This window comes from Heterocephalus glaber, unplaced genomic scaffold (genome assembly GCF_053883595.1).
Source record: "Heterocephalus glaber isolate CG9 unplaced genomic scaffold, H.glaber_assembly_v1.0 deba00001497, whole genome shotgun sequence".
NCBI classification, from domain to species: Eukaryota; Metazoa; Chordata; class Mammalia; order Rodentia; family Bathyergidae; genus Heterocephalus; species Heterocephalus glaber.
The window spans coordinates 67,960,700-67,979,449 of record NW_028258320.1 but is presented as its reverse complement, the minus strand read 5'-3'; the positions used below and the strand labels follow the sequence as shown (position 1 = coordinate 67,979,449).

Here is an 18,750-nt window from a genome sequence, read left to right as displayed (position 1 = left end):
GTATAATGACATGCATAGAGATGATAAATAGCACATCAAGATAGTGTTTATCTCTGTTGGAGTGGACAATGACTGTAATCAGGGAAGGCTGTACAGGGCACTTAAGCTGCTTATAATATTTTATTAAACTGAGGGTGAGGATATAGCTGCTAGATCACTTTGCAAAATAAAAATTATAAAAGCAGTGATTTTTCATCTTTTCACAAGTTTGTGCACCATCACTGTCTAACTCCAGAACATTTTCATCACCTCAAAAAGAAACCCTATATTCATTAACAGTCACCTTCCCATCCTCCATAAGCTCTTATCAGCCTTAGGTCACAGTTAATCTATTTTTATCTCTGGACAATGTCGCATAACTAGAATTACATAGTTTGTGGCCTTTTGTGACTGGTTTCATTCACTTAGTATGCTTTAAAAGTAAATCCATGTTTTAGCATGTTATCAATACTTTATTCCTTTTCATTGATAAAAAATATTCCACTGTATATATACACAATGTTTTGTATATCCATTCATCAATTAAGAATTTGGGTTATTTCCACTTTTTACCTATTCTGAATAATGTTACTCTATTTATGTACAAATCTTTCTCTGAACCTACATTTTTAAATCTCTTCAGTCTTTTATCTAGGAATGGAATTGCTGGGTTAGGTGGTAACTCCAGGTGTTTGCTGTTGAAATGTTTTTAAAATTTCCCAGAGTTAACCTTTCATATAGGTAATATTAATAGATATAACTCACAAAAACAATCAGACAAAAATCCTGCCTAGCTGGGCATGGCATCACACTCCTGTAATTTCAGCTACTTGTGAGGCTGAGACAGAGGATTGCAAGTTTGAGGCCAGGGTGGGCAACTTAGCAAGACCCTGTCTCAAAATAAAATAATAATAATACAAAAAAAAAAGACTGGAGATATAGCTCAATGGTAGACCTTTTGCCTAGTATTTATAGGCCCTGTGTTCAATCCCCAGTACTGAAAAAATAATTTATTTTTATTAATATATGTTTTCAATACATAATAATTACATTTTTCCTGGGGAGTTGGTACATATAATATCTTAATCATTTTGCTTCCCCTTCCTCTTCCCCTTCCCAACTTCCTGTCTCCTCCAACCCCCAACCCCCTTCCTATCTCCACGAACTCTACTCCCTATTTTCTGTCTTTCAATTTGCTCTTTAAATTATTTAGACTTTGTGTTTCTCATATAAAAGAATCATAAGATACTTAACTTTCTATGTCTGATTTATTTCACTTAGCATTATGATCTCAAAGTATATCCATGTCCTTACAAATGACTCAAATTCGCCCTTCTTTATTCCATTTTCTTTATCCATTCATCTCTTAATGGTCATATAGGCTGCTCCAGAAATTTAGCTATTATGAGTTATGCTGCTGTAAACATATGTGTGGATGTGCCATAGTAATACAATGTCAGTAAATCTTCAGGGAGGAGGTATAGCTGTGTCAAATGAAGTATCTATTTTTAGATTTTGAGGAATCTCTATATTGATTTCCATAGTAGTTATATTCTCACCAAGAATGTAGAAATGTTCCTTTTCCTCCCACAATCTTGCCAGCATTTTTTAAAAGTTTTTGATCATAGCCATTCTTTCTAAAGTAGATGGAATCTCAGTGTCATTTTGCTTTGTGTCTCTCTAATGGCCATAGATGCTGAACATTTTCTTCATGTACTTAATAGCCATTTGTCCTTCATCTTTTAAGAAACATCTGTTCTTTTCAATTGCCTGTTTTTTCATTGAGTTTTTTACTTGGGGGAGTCTAAATTTTTTTAGTTCTTTCTATATTCTAGATATTAATCCTGTGTTAGAGAACTAGAAGGCAAAAGTTCTTTCCCATTGTGTAAATTATCTTTTCACTCTCTTATTTCCTTTGCTGTGCAGAAGCTTTTTAATTTGATACAATCCCACTTGTTGATTCTTGATGTTATTTCTACTATAATTGGAGTTCTGTTCAGAAAGTCCTGCCTATGTCTGTATCTTTAAGATTTTTAACTATTTTGCAGCAGATTCAATGTTTTCTAGGTCTTTAATCCATTTTGATTTGATTTTAGTGCAGGATGAGAGAGATGGGTCTAGATTCATTTTCCTTCATGTAGATAACCAGCTTTCCCAGCACCATTTGTTAAAGAAGTTGTCTTTTTTGAAGTGTATGCTTTGGGCCACTTCTTCAAAAATCAAATGGCTAAACATGCCTGGCATCATTTTTGGATCTTTAGTTCTCTTCTGTTGATCTACAGGTCTCTTTTTGTGTCAGTGATACATTGTTTTTTAATTATTGTAGCTTTGTAATATAACTTGAGATCCAGAATTGTGATACCTCCTGCTTTGCTCTTGTTGCTTAAAATTGCTTTGGGTATTCTGGATCTCTTCTGATTCTGTATAAATTTTAGGATAGTTTTTTTTCTAAGAATGTGAAGAATGTTATTGGTATTTTGATTAGGATCACAGTAGATCTATGTATTTTCAGTAATTTGATTATTTTGACAATATTCTGCTTATCTAGGAATAGGGAATGTCTTTTCATTTTCTAATGTCTTCTTCCATCTATTTTTTCAGAGTACTATATTTTTCATTCTAAGAGATTTTTACTTCTTTGGGTTAGGTTAATTCCTAGCTATGTAGTCTATTTTGAGTTCTGAATGGGATTGTTTTCCTGATGTGTTTCATAGTAGATTCATTGTTAGTGTACAGGAATACAGTTGATTTTTGCATAATTAATTTTGTGTTCTGCTATTTTGCTGAATTTATTAGTTCTAAGAGTCATTTGGAGGAGATTTTTGGTTATTCTATGTAAAGGATCATGTCATCTGTGAATAAAAATAGTTGAACTTCTTCCTTTGTTTCTACTTCTTTCTCTTACCTGATTGCTGTGGCTAACATTTCAGTACTACTATATTGAACAGTAGTAGCAAGAGTGGATACCCTTGTGTTGTACCTGATTTTAGAGTTAATACTTTGTTTTTCACCATTTAGTATGATGTTGGCAGTAGATTTGTCGTAAAGGGCTTTTATCAGTTTGAGGGAAGGTCCTTCTTCACCTGTTTTCATAAGGTTTTTTTTTTTTTTTAACATGAATAGATGCTGTATTTTGCTGAAGGCTTGCTTGCTCACTCACTTGCCTTTTTTTTTTAATGGTTTTTGAGACAGGGTCTTGCTACATAGTTCACTCAGGCTCATTATATCGCCCAAGCTGACCTTGAACTTTCAATAACTCTCTTCGCTCAGCCTCTGAGTGCTGAAATTACAAGCACACACCACCACACTCGGTTTGTCAAGGCATTTTCTGCATCTCTTGAGATAATCACACAATTTTTGCCTTTGCTTCTGTTTATGTAATGTATTACATTTATCAATCTGCAAACATTGAACCATCCCTGCATTCCTGGAATGAAGCCAACTTGGTTATGATGTATGATATTTTTGATGATTTGTTCTGTCCTGTTTGAAAGTATCTTGTTGAAGATTTTTGCATCTATGCTCATTGGGGAGATTGGCCAGTATTTTCTTTTTTTATTAAATTCTTGTCTGGTTTTGGTATCAGGGTAATTCTAGGTTCCCAGAATGAATTTGGTGCTCCTTTCCTTTCAGTTTCATGGATGAATCTGAGGAATACTGGCATTAAATCTCCCCTAATATTTGGTAAAAATTTTGAGGTAAACCCATCCTGGGTTTTTATTTGGTGGGGATTTTATTACTACATTTATTTCATTGCCTGTTATTGGTCTACTCAGCTTTTTTATATCTTCTTGGTTTAATTTTGGTAATTGATATGTGTTTAGGAATTTCTCAATTTCTTCTAGGTTTCAAAATTATTGAAATATATGATTTTGAAATAGTTCCTTAAAACCCTATAGATTTTTATCAATATTTGTTGTGATTTCAACTTTTTCATTTCTAATTGCTTTGATATAGGTTTTTTTCCTTTCTTCTTTTGGTGTATTTGGCTAGGGATTTATCAGTTGTTTATTGACCTCTTTGATTCATTGATCAATTGCATATTTTTTAGTCTTGATATTATGAATTTCCACTCTGACAGGATTTCTTTCCTTCTACTATGTTTGAATTCGGATTGTACTTTTTTTTTTAGGAACTTGAGATGTATAACTTGGTTATTTGAAATCGCTCTATTCTTTTAATATGTGCATTCTCAACTATAATCTTCCCTCTTAGAACTGCTTTCATTGTGTCCCATAGGTTTTGGTATGTTGTACTTCCATCCTCATTTAATTCTAGGACCTTTTTAATTTCTTCCCTGATTTTTTTCTGTGATTTATTGATTATTTAATAATGTAATATTTAATTCTATGTTTGCATAGCTTTGAGGTTCTTTTGACTTGCTCTTCTTTTTCTAGAAGCTTAAGGTTTAACATTAGGTTGCTTATTTGAGCTTGCTCTGTATTTTAATGTGGGCATTTACTGCTATAAACTTCTCTCAGAACTGCTTTCATTGTGTCACATAAATTCTGGTATGTTGTATTGGCATTATCATTTAATTGTAGAAACTGTTTAATTTCTTCTTTAATTTCACCTGTGACTCATTGCTTATATTTCCACGTGTTTGTGAAGCTCTTGTGGTTTCTTTTGCCATTGATCTCCAATTTCATTGCACTATTGTCTGATAGGCCTATCTTCCTAATGAACATAGACACAAAAATCCTCAATAAGATATTAGCAAACAGAATGTAGCAGATCATCAAGAAGATCATACACCCTGACCAAGTGGGATTCATCCCAGGGATGCAGGGATGGTTCAACATACACAAATCAATAAATAGAATACACTATATTAACAGAACCAAGGACAAAAACCATATGATCATCTCAATAGATGCAGACAATGCCTTTGGCAAAGTCCAACACCTATTTGTGATTAAAAACCCTACAGAAAATTGGAATAGTTGATCTTTATCCCAACATGATAAAAGCTATCTATGACAAACCAACAGCCAACATCATATTAAAACTTAAAATTTTCACTCTAAAATCAGGAATGAGATAAGGATGTCCACTATCCCTACTCTTGTTCATTATAGTTCTGGAAATATTAGCCACAGCAATTAGACAAGAGAAAGAAGTAAAAGAAATAAGGATAGAAAAAGAAGAAATTAAATTGTCATTATTTACAGATGACATGATACTCTACATAGAAGATCCCAAAAACTCCACCAAAGACTTCTAGAATTAATAGCCAAATTCAGTAGCATAGCTGGATACAAAGTCAGCACTCAAAAATCAGTAGCCTTCCTGTGCACAAATAACAGACTCACTGAGAGAGGAATTGGGGAAATGACACCTTTCACAATAGCATCCAAAAAAATGAAATACCTTGGAATCACTCTAACAAGAAAAGTAAAAGATCTCTACATTGAAAACTATAGTACTCTGAAAAAAAGAAATCAAAGAGGATATTAGAAAATGGAAAGATATCCCTTGTTTTTGGGTAGGAAGAACCAATATAGTGAAAATGGCCATACTTTCCAAACTGTCATACAGATTTAATGCAATCCTGATCAAAATTCCAACAGCATATTTCACAGAATTAGAGAAAACAATCCTAAAATTCATTTGGAAGCAGAAGAGACCTAGAATAGCAAAGGCAATTCTAAGCAACAAAGGCAAGGCAGGGGGCATCACAATCCCTAACTTGAAAGTATACTACAAAGCTACAGTGGTAGAATCAGCATGGTACTGGCAATAAATCAGACCTGAGGATCAGTGCAACAGATTAGAGGATGCAGAAACAACTTAAGACATACTTAGTTACCTTATTTTTGACAAAGGAGCCAAACACCTTCCCTGGAGGAAAGATAGCCTCTTTAATAAATAGTGCCAGAAAAACTGGGTTTCCACTTGCTGAAGATTAAAACAAGACCCCTATCTTTTGCCATGCACTCAACTAAAATGAAATGGATCAGAGATGTAAATATTTAAACAGAAACACCAAACCTGCTGGAAGATAGGTTATGTAGAACTCTTGAAGACACTGGCATAAGAAAAGACTTTATGAACAAAACCTTGGTTGCACGGGAACTATCATGAAGAATCAGCAACAGGGATCTTATTTTACTAAAAAGCTTTTGCATAGCAAGAGAAACCATCAACAAAATGAAGAAATAGCCCACAATGTGGGAAAAAAATTTTACCAGCTGTTCCTCAGACAAAGCACTATTATCTAGAATATATAAAGAACTCAAAAAAATAAGACCCCCCAAGTTTTACAGACCTAATCCAAAAATGGGCATCTGAAAATGAATATACACTTCTCAGATGAAGAAGTAGAAACAGTAAATAAATATATGAAAAAGTATTCACCATCACTGGTTGTCTGTGAGATGCAAATGAAAACAACAGTGAGATTCCATTTCACTCAGAAAGAATGACTGCTATCAAGAAATCAACCAATAACAAATGCTGATGGGGCTGTGGGGAAAAAGAAAGTCTTCTCCACTGTTGGTGGGTGTGTATACTGACTGGTGCAACCACTGTGGAAATCAGTATGGAGATTCCTCAAAAAATGAAAACTAGAGGTTCCATTTTATTCAGCTATTTCCCTCTTGGTATCTTCCCAAAAGAATGAAAAGCATCATACCACAGTGATATATGCACACCCACATTTATAGTGGTACAGTTTGTAATAGCTAAATCTTGCAAACAGCCCAAATGCCCATCAACCAATAAATGGATAAAGAAGATGTGGGTGTTTTTTTTTTATACAATGGCCTACTACTCAGCCATAAAGAAAGGTAAACTTGAAACATAGCTAAATGGCTGCACCTTGAGACTATACTCATAAGTGAAATACATTGGACATACATGTGTAAATACCACATTATTTGTCTGGTGTGAGAAACTGAAAATGTAATTGAGGACCAAAATGTATAATAGATATTGTGAAATAGAAAGAAAATGTTCAAAGGGAAAGGGGATCTATAGAGGGGGAGCCGGGGAAAGGAAAGAGAAAAATGAAAAAAGAAGGAAAAAATGGAAATAAAGCTTTTATAAATAGGGAGGGGTGGAGGGATTGAAGGGAGGGAAAGAGAATGGGAAAAAACAAGAACCAAGATATGTCATATACATGTACAAATTCTCTGTGATGAATATGATCTTTATGTATACCTAAAATGTACCAATACACTTAATTTAAAAATTCATATGGTTCAGAATGGATTAACTTTATTTACCTTGAACCTTATGGTAAAATTTGATTCATTTCATGACCAGTTTGCTCAAGACTAGAATCATGGAGTGAAGTTTGTGAACCAAGGTACCATTGTATGTTCTGAAAGATACACCCCATGGGATTGAATTTTAACATACCAACTACCCATTGTTATCTCTTTATTTCTGGCATGAGATTTCCCATTTTGGTTTGGCTTAACTATGTAAGGTATACATATTTTAAATGTAGCTTATTTTATCCAGAATTTCTCTATATTTGGAGTAGAAAGTGTTTTTTCCCCTACATTTGCTTATAGTGGCATACTAATCAGATTTTTTCATCAAAAAATTTTAATACTGCCAATTTCTTATTACTGTGTTCTAATTTTTGCTTTATTTTTAGATGACTCTGTAATTGTGCAAGTAATTTCTCAGGAGGAATATGTGAATTATAGTTTTATAAACTGTTAATACCTGAGAATTTCTTCTGTTGTCTTCATATATGTATGACAACTTCTCTGTATATGGAATTCATGAGTCAAACCTACTTTCAGAAAATCTTTTAGATCTAGCACTGTTTTCTTCTAAAAATTATTATTTGCAAAAGAAAAGTATTGAAATCAGCCTGGTTTTTAAAAATCCTTTTTAGGTTACCTGTTTTGTTCATTTTTCTTCCCTGACTGCTTTAACATTTTTATCTATAATTCTAAATTTGTGAGCAGATATATCTATTCATTTTGTTTTGAACAAGGATGATTCTCTAATTTTATTTAACCTCAACTATCATACTACGATTTCTTTTTCAAGTATCCACAATTTTATAGTTTAGATGGTAGTTCTCTATCCTCTGAATCTATTATTTCCTGTTATTTGACTACTAGTCCTCCACAATTTGGGATAAGTTTTTATACTTTTATCAGTGACTCCTTCTTATATATTATTAGTTTTGTGCTTTAATGCTCTGCAAATTTAAATTTTGTTGCCTTTATTTCTACATTTCTGTAATTTTTTGTCTTCCTTTTTATCTCAGCTTGTTGTATTTTTATCTTACTCTTATGTTCTTCATTTTGCTTTTTTAATGGACAGATTTTTTATTATATCTTCTTGAGACATCAAGCAATTGATTAATGAGTTTGTTTCTTGCCATCCAGTAGTAAATTATTATATAGGGATGTGGTCCCTTTTCTCTATAGTCTGTTAGATTATATTCTGTTTTTTCATCTGTTAATCCTATTTTTCATAGGGTTCATGTTATCTCTGAGATCTGTTCAGATGGTCAGTTTACCAACAGATACTATATATATGTATATATATATAAATTATTCTGTCTTGTTCTTGTTTTCTTTGATTTTTGAAGAGAGAATTGTCTTCTTATAGCTAACAAGAGTTGATAGAAGTATCTCAACCAATTTCTGGTATTCTTGTAGTATAGCTTTACTTGCCTGAGATATGATCTACTCTTGCTCATGTGTCAAGTTTTCTTCTTATGAGGAGAAAAATATATGCTTTAAAGAGTCCTGACATTTTATAGTTCTTTCATCCAAAGCCATACATGAAAAACCTCTACCTCAGTATTGCATTGTTTTATATCCTGACAGAATAAATAGGTAGATATGGTGATAGGTAAGGTATTGCTGTCTGGATTGTCAAATGACAAAGAAGTTACCTTATTTCAAAGTTACCTTATCTTCTCAGTGTCTTTTCAGATTAAGAAGTATTATTGGAAAAATTTCTTCACCTGTCAGAATTTGTTCTACTGTTCTTTCCCTAATCACGTTAGTTGAGATCACGTTAGCAGCTTGAGAAGGAAGTTTTATTTAAGAAAAGGGGAACAAATAATTTCATAGTGCAGGGGGTATTTTGAAAAGGATAGATTTAGGTTGTTAAGAACTTCGGAATACCAGATGACTTCAGAAAAGATGAATGGCAGAAGTCAGAGGCAAACCGGCTACTCTGTGCCTACGTGTAATCCCAAAGCTGCTGAACAGAATTTCTCATATAAGACTTAGTGGTTATATAGTCTTATGAATTATTATTGCCTGGATTAATATTTCAGGGTAAGTTGAAAACTACATATCTTAGGTTCTTTGATTCTGAATAGTACCAGGGCTCCAAATATAGTCTAGTCCTGGTTAAAATTGTAATTAATTCCTTCCATGAGAAGAGAGAAAGAACAAAAAGTAGATATGTGATCACCACAATGAGAAAATAAATCAGATTTTTACTCCAAAGTGTTCTTTTCATTATGTGCTCCTTAACCTCTCCATCTTTATTAAAAGTGTTATTTCCCTACTAGACGAGTAGATGTATTCCTGGAAAATTGTGTGGGACTTTTACCATTATATTTGGTGAATATGTAGGTTTTCTTTCAAAATTAAAATAGCTCTATTGTTTTATGAATGTAATGCATGTTTATTGAACTATTCTAAAAATAGACATAGGTAAAGTGTAGCCTGAAAATCACTTGTAATTCTACCATGGAATTTGTATTTTCATAGATATTTGTTATTTCACCCTTTTAAGAAAGAGGACATTAGTGTAGTGGAAATCTTTAGCTCTTAGTTGTTGATACCTAAAATAGAGCTACTAACTTCTGAGTCCTTAGTATAAAACTTTCCTGAATTTGAATAATAAATTTGATCAAATCACATTGAAGAATTTATTCAGTGAGTGACATTTCTCCATTTTTGTGTTTGACACAGGTCTTTTTCTAAAAGATCAGTATCAGAAAAAGAATTAGAATTCAGGAATTTTGATTTTGAAGAACATCATATTTGAAATACCTTAATAGATTAAACCGAAGTTTATCTAACCCAATATTTGGTCTCTGAAGCATTTTTGGACATGGTTTCTGTTCATAATAGTGATTGTAAGAAGTATGTACTACTTATAGCCTTTTCATAAACGGTGATGGACTTAATATTTGATAATTTTTTAAAATGTCTCATAAGCTCATGTACTTTCAACTTATACTATTATGGGAGACTGAAGTTCTTTTTTGTACCAGAATTACTTTTTCATTTCTTTGAAATAATTGTAATATTTCCATGTTAATATCATGATTTAGAAGAAAGGAAGTCAGAAAATCTGGATTTTTAGTCCTGGGCTTGGGACTAAAGATTAAAGATTGAACTTCTCTGGACATTATTTTATTCTCATTTGCATAAACATTAAATATCCCTGAAGTATTTTCTTATTGTAAATGTAATAGAATTCACCATCACGCTATTGTTTGTCCTTATTGGTTTTTACATGATTTGATAGATTTGGACATATGTTTTAATTCCTTTTTCACAGACAATGAATTACCAATTATTTAATTCTTCCTTCCTCTAATTTAAAAAGTATTATCTCAATTTATTTAGTCATGTAAATTGTATCTCTCTAATCTTTGTCTGTTGATTTCACTGTTAAAGTAGGGTTGCTGAGAATAGCACCAGGTACTGTAGCTGTGGGCGGATATACTGTAATCATCTACAAATGTAAGATCATATTTTCTATTTTATTTCAGCTACTTTTTAAAAATGCCAATATTTCTAGGACTTTTTAGCTGTCATATTTCAAAATGCTTTTTAAGCCAACCTTTGCCTCTGGACTAGACTATTCCTAGGCCATTTACTATTCAGTATCTTCTGGGACAGAAATTTCACAACCTGCCTCTCACCTTGAGAAAGTTCTTATAAGTAACATAAATCTTGTTTTCTGCAATTTAAGTTGAATTTATATACTTTTTCTTTTTTCTGTAAAGATAGGAATATCTCCAAACTGCAAGTGATGCTTTCTTATGAGGGCTAGTATTGAACATTGTAGAAAAATTATTTTCAGAGTAGCATTATTTTTAGCTTATATATCAAAGCTCCCTGACTTTCATTTCAATATTCATGTCTCAGTAAGTACCATGGTTTAAAGCCCAAATAAAATAATATGGTAGTTACATATCTAATACAATGGACCCTTGACCTACGAACTCAGTTGTTTGTGAGGGCTGATTGTAACTCACGTTGGTCAGTTGAAGGCTCAGGCTCCTCTACACAGCCTTCAAAGTCTCTCGCTTTTATATAGGGTGATCTCGGTGTCCTTAGAGAGCTGTAGGCCCAGTATTTCTCAACCCCACACAGGAAAGGATGTTGTAAATATTCCTTCTAGAACTCTTCAAGGGTTTCATCTGTGTCTGAAACCATCTGGAAGCACAAGCAGCCAGCATTTGGGTCGTAACTCGACTATTCGTAAGTTAAAACTAAACTTGCGATCATAACCCAGGTTGTTCATATGTCAGGCCAGTTGTGACTCAAGGGTCCACTGTATTAATATTTGTTACATCTGTTACTTTTAGCACAAAATGAGGTACTAAAATGAAAAATTAGTTCTTGAGAGGAGTAAGCAAATAAGAGGTCCTCTTCCCCCACACACATTGAGATACATCTCATTTGGTCTTTGATCTTGCTTGTAAGGAATTTGTTGGCTGAATGTCTAGAGGAGGAGGTGGAATGGTCTTCAGATTATACCAGGCTAGCATTGCTAACTCACTGTTGTAGGTTCTGGAAATAAAAAAGGATCTTGAACCACCCTCTAAAATTAAGAAAAATAAAGAATAATCGTAAATGAGTGCTTAAAACCTGTTTGAGAAACTTAAAAAGTTTATGCTTTATATGATATATTTATGGGACTGAGTTTTTGCCTTTATTTTGTATATTTTATGTCATTATTTTACTTGTTTTGTTTTGCGGTGCTGGAAATTGAACTCAGGGACTTGAGTATGCAAGTGTTGTACTTAGCTACATCCTCATCCCATCCCATTATTTTGTCATATTGTGTAACTAATTTATCCATCATAAGTTGTGACAATAGAAACCTGTTCTTTTAAACAAACTTAACAGATTTCAATATGTATAGTGAAAATGTTTTGGTACTTAAACCAAGAACTCTGCTAGGCATGGAAGGAAAAGGAAAGCATATTCCCTTCCCACAAAGAGCTGATGGTCTTGTTGGGAGAGGTCTTAAAATTGTAATTATATAGGTAGGGTATATACACTAGGATGTTTAATGTGAATTTTATTTTGCATTTTAAAGATTAATGCAGAAACTGTCTTATTTTATGCAAATCTGTTGTTAACTAAGATACTCTAAAATGTCTAATTGTTTCTGATTTCTTTTTTTTTATTTTGAAGGTTCAACAGTGTTCTGAAAAATCCTCTGTCTTACAGCTTCTACAAGCTCATGAAAATGCCTTAGAAAGACAATGCAGTGAAATTACAAACCAAAGGAATATGCTTCTCCAGACCTTTGTAAGTCTAACCACTTAGAAAAATCCATTTCAATAAACATGTCAAAAATCTTTCAATATACTTAGTGTAATTTTAGAAAATTATCCAGGTCCGTATTGGCAGATAGTACTATACAGATAAGGAAAAGTATTAAGCACTATTTAAAACTAATTGGTAGAGAAATATAGTTTGAAAGAATTCTATTAATAGGGATGTAATATAGAAATTATATGCAATTGTAATAATGCCTATAAAAAGGGTACAACTGATTTTAATTGCTTAGGCATTGAGACTGGTTTTAATGCTTTAAAAGGTTCATACTTTAGGAATATTTATGGATGTGAATGAAAATGTGGATATTGCTTCATCTTTTTATCTTAAATCAGAACCAACAAACTGAGCGACAGTGTCAGATTAGAAATAAGACTTGTGATTAGATGACATTTTAAAGAAAAGACATGTAAAAGTATTAAAAATACAGTTCAGAAGTCAGAACCAAAAGATGTGGTGGTTTTGAATGACATGGGAAGTTTCTTTTTCTTTTTAATTCTTTTATTGGTACATTTTAGTTATACAACACAATTACATTTCTCATTGGGAACTTGTACCTTTACATGATGCATCTTGGTTCTTATTTTCTCCCCATTCCTAGCCCTCCCTTCACCCCCTCCACCCTTCCCTATTTACAAAGACTTTATTTCCATTTTTTCCATTTCTCAGCATTTTTCCTTTCCTTTCTTTCCTTTCCCCTGTCCCTTCCACTACCCCTACCCCTTTGGACATTTTCTTCCTATTTTGCATTATCGATTATTCATTCTAATCATTGGTACATTTTAGGTATACAATATAATTACATTCATCGTTGGAAATTTGCACCTTTACATAGTCTCTCTTGGTTCTTATTTTTCACCATTGCCCAGCGCTCCCTTCAACCCCTCCATTCCTCTCTATTTAAAAGATTTTGTTCCTATTTTTCCATTTTCTCATATTAATTCCATTCCCTTCTATCCTTTCCCCTAGCCCTCCCACTTCCTTCCCCTTTGCTCCTTTTCTTCCTATTTCACATTACCTATTATACATTTTAGGCATGTACAATTTCAGTTTCTCACACCAGAGAAATTATTCGGTATTTATATACGTGTGTCCCATTTATTACACTTAAGAGTATCGCCTCAATGTGCATCCATTTAGCTATAAATGTCTCTAATTTCTCATTTTTTAAGGCTGAGTAGTACTCCATTTTATTTAAAAAATCACATTTTCTTTATCCAGTCTCCAGTTGAGGGGCGTTTGGGCTGTTTCCAAGTTTTAGCTATTACAAACTGTGCTGCTATGAACATGGGTGCACATATATCACTGTGGTATGATTCTTTTAATTCTTTGGGAAGACACCCAGCAGGAGAATAGCAGGGTCAAATGGGACTTCCAGTCCTAGTTCTTTGAGGTATCTCCATACTGATTTCCACAGTGGTTGCACCAGTCTACACTCCCACCAGCAGTGGAGCAGGGTTCCTCTTTCCCCACAGTCCAGGCAGCATTTGTTATTGGTTGATTTCTTGATAGCAGCCATTCTTCCTGGAGTGAGGTAGAATCTCAGCATTGTTTTCATTTGCATCTCTCGAATGACCAGTGATGTTGAACATTTTTTCATGTATGTATTTGCTATTTCTACTTCCTTGTCTGAGAAATGTCTGTTCATTTCAGATGCCCATTTTTGGACTGGGTCTTTAAATTTGGGAGGTCTGATCTTTTTAAGTTCTTTATAGATTCGAGATAGTACACCTTTGTCTGAGGAAAAGCAGGTGAAGATTTTTTCCACATTGTGGGTTGTCTCTTCACACTGTTGGTGGTTTCTCTTGCTGTGCAGAAGCTTTTTAATAAGAAGAGATCCCACTTGTTGGTTGTTTGTGCTAGTTCACGGGCAACTGAGGTTTTGTTCATAAAATCTTTTCCTACACTGATGTCTTCAAGAGTTCTACCTAACCTCTGTTCCAACTGGTTCAGTGTTTCTGTTTTAATATTTAGATCTTTAATCCATTTCGATTTTAGTTGAGTGCATGGTGAGAGATATAGGTCTAGTTTTAATCTTTGGCAAGTTGAAACCCAATTTTTCCAGCACCATGTATTAAAGAGGCTATCTTTCCTCCAGTAAGGGTGTTTGGCTCCTTTATCGAAGATAAGATGGCTGAGTGTGTCTGGTGTTGTTTCTGCATCTTCTAATCTGTTCCACTGGTCCTCAAGGTCTGTTTCTTTGCCAGTACCATGCTGTTTTTATCACAGTAGCTTTGTAGTACAGTTGCAGGTTGGGGACTGTGATACCCCCTGCCACGTCTCTGTTACCTAGAATTGCTTTTGCTATTCTGGGTCTCTCCTTGTTCCAAATGAATTTTTGGATTGTTTTCTCAAGGTCCGTGAAGTATGCTGCTGGGATCTCAGTTGGAATTGCATTGAATCTATATAGCAATTTTGGAAGTATGGCCATTTTCACTATATTAATCCTTCCTCCCCAGGAGCAGGGGATGTTTGTCCATTTTCTGATATCATCTTCAATCTCTCTTTTCAGAGTGCTATAGTTTTCAGAGAAGAGGTCTTTGATTTCTTTAGTTAGGTTGATTCCTAGGTATTTCAGTTTTTTGGATGCTATTGTGAAAGGAATTGTTTGCCCTGTTTCTCTCTCAGTGAGTCTGTCATTCGTGTAGAGGAAAGCTATTGATTTTTGTGTGTTGACCTTGTAACCAGCTACTTGACTGAATTTGGTTATGAAGTCTAGAAGACTTTTGGTGGAGTTCTTGGGGTCTTCTATATACAGTATCATGTCATCTGCAAATAATGACAATTTGGCTTCTTCATTTCCTATCTTTATTCCTTTTATTTCTTTCTCTTGTCTAATTGCTGTGGCTAATGTTTCCAAAACTATATTGAACAAGAGTGGTGATAGTGGACATCCTTGTCTTCTTCCTGATTTTAGTGTGAAGGATTTCAGTTTTTGACCATTTAGTATGATACTGGCTGTTGGTTTTTCATAGATGGCTTTTGTCAGTTTGAGGTAGAGACCATCTATTCCAATTTTTTGAAGAGTTTTTATCATAAATGCCTGTTGGATTTTGTCAAATGCTTTTTCTGCATCTATGGAGATAATCATATGGTTTTTGTCCTTGTCTCTATTGATATAGTGTATTACATTGATTGATTTGCATATGTTGAACCATCCCTGCATCCCTGGGATGAATCCCACTTGATCAGGGTGTATAATCTTCTTGGTGATCTTCTGCATTCTATTTGCCAGTAACTTATTAAGGATTTTTGTATCTATGTTCATTAGTGAGATTGGCCTATAGTTCTCCTTTTTGGTTGGGTCTTTCTCTGCTTTGGGGATCAAGGTGATGCTTGCTTCCAAGAATGAAGTTGGGAGTATTGCTTCCCTTTCAATTTCATTGAAGAGTTTAAACAGTAGTGGCAGTAGTTCCTCTCTAAATGTCTTGTAGAATTCAGCAGTGAAGCCATCAGGGCCTGGGCTTTCCTTAGTTGTTAAGTTTTTAATTACCTTTTCAATTTCATTGGTTGACATTGGGTTGTTTAGAATTTTTAGGTCTTCTTCATTCAACTTTGGTAATTCATATGTATCTAGGAATCTGTCCATTTCTTCTTGGTTTTCCATCTTATTGGCGTATAGGTACTGGAAGTAGGTATTGATGATCCTCTGTATTTCTGCTGGGTCTGTTGTAATTTCACCCTTTTCGTTCCTAATTGCATGGATTTGGGCCTTTTCTTTCCTTTTTCTGATAAGGTTTGTTAAGGGTTTGTCAATTTTGTTGATTCTTTCAAAGAACCAACTCTTGGCTTCATTGATTTTTTTGTATCGTTCTCTTAGTCTCCATTGCATTGATTTCTCCTCTGATCTTTATAATTTCCTCCCTTATATGAGCTTTGGGTTTGTCCTGCTCTTCTTTTTCTAGAAGCTTGAGGTTCAGCATCAGGTTGTTTAATTGGGCTTGTTCTGTTTTCCTAATATGCGTATTCACTGCTATGAATTTCCCTCGTAAGACTGCTTTCATTGTGTCCCATAGCTTCTGATATGTTGTATTGTCATTGTCATTTAATTGAAGGTACTGTTTGATTTCTTCTTTAATTTCCTCTGTGACCCATTGGTTATACAGAAGTGTGTTGTTCAATTTCCATGTGTTTATGAAATTTTTGCAGTTTCTTTTGGCATTGATCTCCAATTTCATCGCACTATGGTCTGATAATATACAGGGGATAACTTCAATTCCTTTGCACTTACTTAAACATGTTCTATATGTGACGAGTATGTGGTCTATTTTGGAGAATGACCCATGTGCAGCTGAGAAGAGTGTGTATTCTGATTTTGTGGGGTGGAAGACTCTGTAAACATCTGTTAAGTCTATTTGTTCAAGAGTTTGATTGAGTTCTAGTATTTCATTACTTATTTTTTGTCTAGTTGACCTATCTGTTTGTGACAGTAGGGTGTTGAGGTCCCCCACTACAATGGTATTAGTGTATATATGACTTTTCATGTCCGTTAGTATTTGTGTTATATAGTTGGGCACACTAGTGTTTGGTGCATAGATATTTATGATTGTCATGTCTTCCTCTTGGATTGTTCCCTTTACAAGGATGTAGTGTCCTTCTTTGTCTCTCTTAATCAGTGTTGGTTTGAAATCTACTTGATCTGCAAAGAGGATAGCTACTCCTGCTTTTTTTTGGGTTCCTGTCACATGGAGCATTGTTTTCCACTCTTTAACTTTCAGTCTATGTGTTTCATTTTGAATTAAGTGTGTTTCTTGTATGTAGCATATTGTTGGATTTTGCTTCTTGACCCATTCTGCCAGTCTATTTCTTTTGATTGGTGAATTGAGACCATTAACATTGACGGTTATAAGTGAAATGTATTGACTTATCATTGTCATGACTTTTTCTTTTGGTCGGGATCTCCCCCTTTACATTTAACTTCTTGTCATGCCTGATGGGTTCATTCTGCTTTTCTTCCTGGGGTTTTGATCCTCAGTGTATATTCCTAGGTTATTGTGTAAAATTTTTTGGAGTGCTGGTTTGGTATTCATGAAGTTTCTAAGGTGCTCTTTGTCATGAAAATATCTTATTTCTCCACCAAATTTGAAAGGTAGTTTTGCAGGGTACATCAATCTGGGTTGGAGGCTGTTTTCTTTTGGGCTTGGAATATGTCACTCCAAGCTCTTCTTGCCTTGACGGTTTGTGTTGAGAAGTCTGCTGTGATTCTGATGGGCTTTCTTTTGTATGTGATTTGTTTCTTTTCTCTAACTGCTTGTAGAACTTTGTTCTTCTGTTGAGTTTCTGGAATCTTACCAATTATATGCCTATGTGTAGATTTTTTTTGATCAAGGCTATTTGGAGTCCTATATGCCTCACTTATCTGTATGTCAAATTTTTTTCCCCTGCTTGGGAAGTTTTCTGCCATTACTTCTGTGAGGAGTTTTTTTTTTATGTCATGTGCACTCTCTCCTGTTTCTTCATTGACTCCAGTCAGTCTTATGTTATTCTTCTTTGCATCGTCTAGCAGCTGCTGTATTGAGTTCTCATGTTCCCTTATAATTTTGAAGCAATTTTTCTTTTCCTGGTCATTAATTGCAATGTTATCTTCTATATCTGAAATTCTGTATTCACATTGGCTCATTCTGCTGTGTAGACTTTCAATGGAGATTTTCATCTCCTGGAAATCTATTTGCATCTGTTTTATGGATTCCATTTGTTTCCTATGTTGGGATTCCATCATGTTCCTCAGCTCCTCTCTAGATTTATTAATCATGTCTTGCACTACAAGCACAATCTCTGCTGTCCTCTGAGAAATTGTTTCTGATTTCATGTTTTCCAGATCCCCTTTTGTTGCCAGTTCAGCGGGTCCAGGTGGTTGAGTATCAGAGTGCTCCATCTCATTTCCCTTTGGGGTTTCTGTAGATGATCTGGAAGTCTGGTTTTGAGACTTATTTCCGTGCTTTCTCATTTTGACTTGGGGGGCAGGGGTGTGCTGTTGACTTCCACGTGGCTCACCTCCTCTGAGCTGGGTGAGGTGGGCCAGGGGCCAAGAGCGGCAGTATGGATGGTGGCCCGAAAGCCCCTTCCTCTGGACCAGGAGCAGTGGGACAGCAGCTCAGAAGCCCCTACCTCTGGGCAGGAATTCTTTAAATGCTGAGAACTTGATTAGCTCCAGTTCAGTGGTCTGGTGGTCCAGTGTATTCTGTGTGTTTGTAGTGTGGAACCAGGTGGCTGTACAGAGAAGAGGCCAGAGGAGCTGGGGGGTGTCCATTGG

General features: G+C 34.6%; 1 protein-coding gene across 3 annotated transcripts in view; it reads left to right on the top strand.

Moving 5' to 3' along the window:
- The window catches only part of Ccdc172 (coiled-coil domain containing 172), a 90,651-nt gene that overhangs the window by 15,873 nt on the left and 56,028 nt on the right, over window positions 1-18,750 (top strand). For 2 of the 3 annotated variants that reach the window (XM_013069826.3, XM_021253368.2), the window contains exon 4: window positions 12,351-12,467. In XM_013069826.3, the coding sequence (XP_012925280.1) occupies window positions 12,351-12,467 (117 nt within the window). The remainder of the gene's footprint in view (window positions 1-12,350; window positions 12,468-18,750) is intronic. The other variant, XM_087185254.1, reaches the window with a different exon arrangement.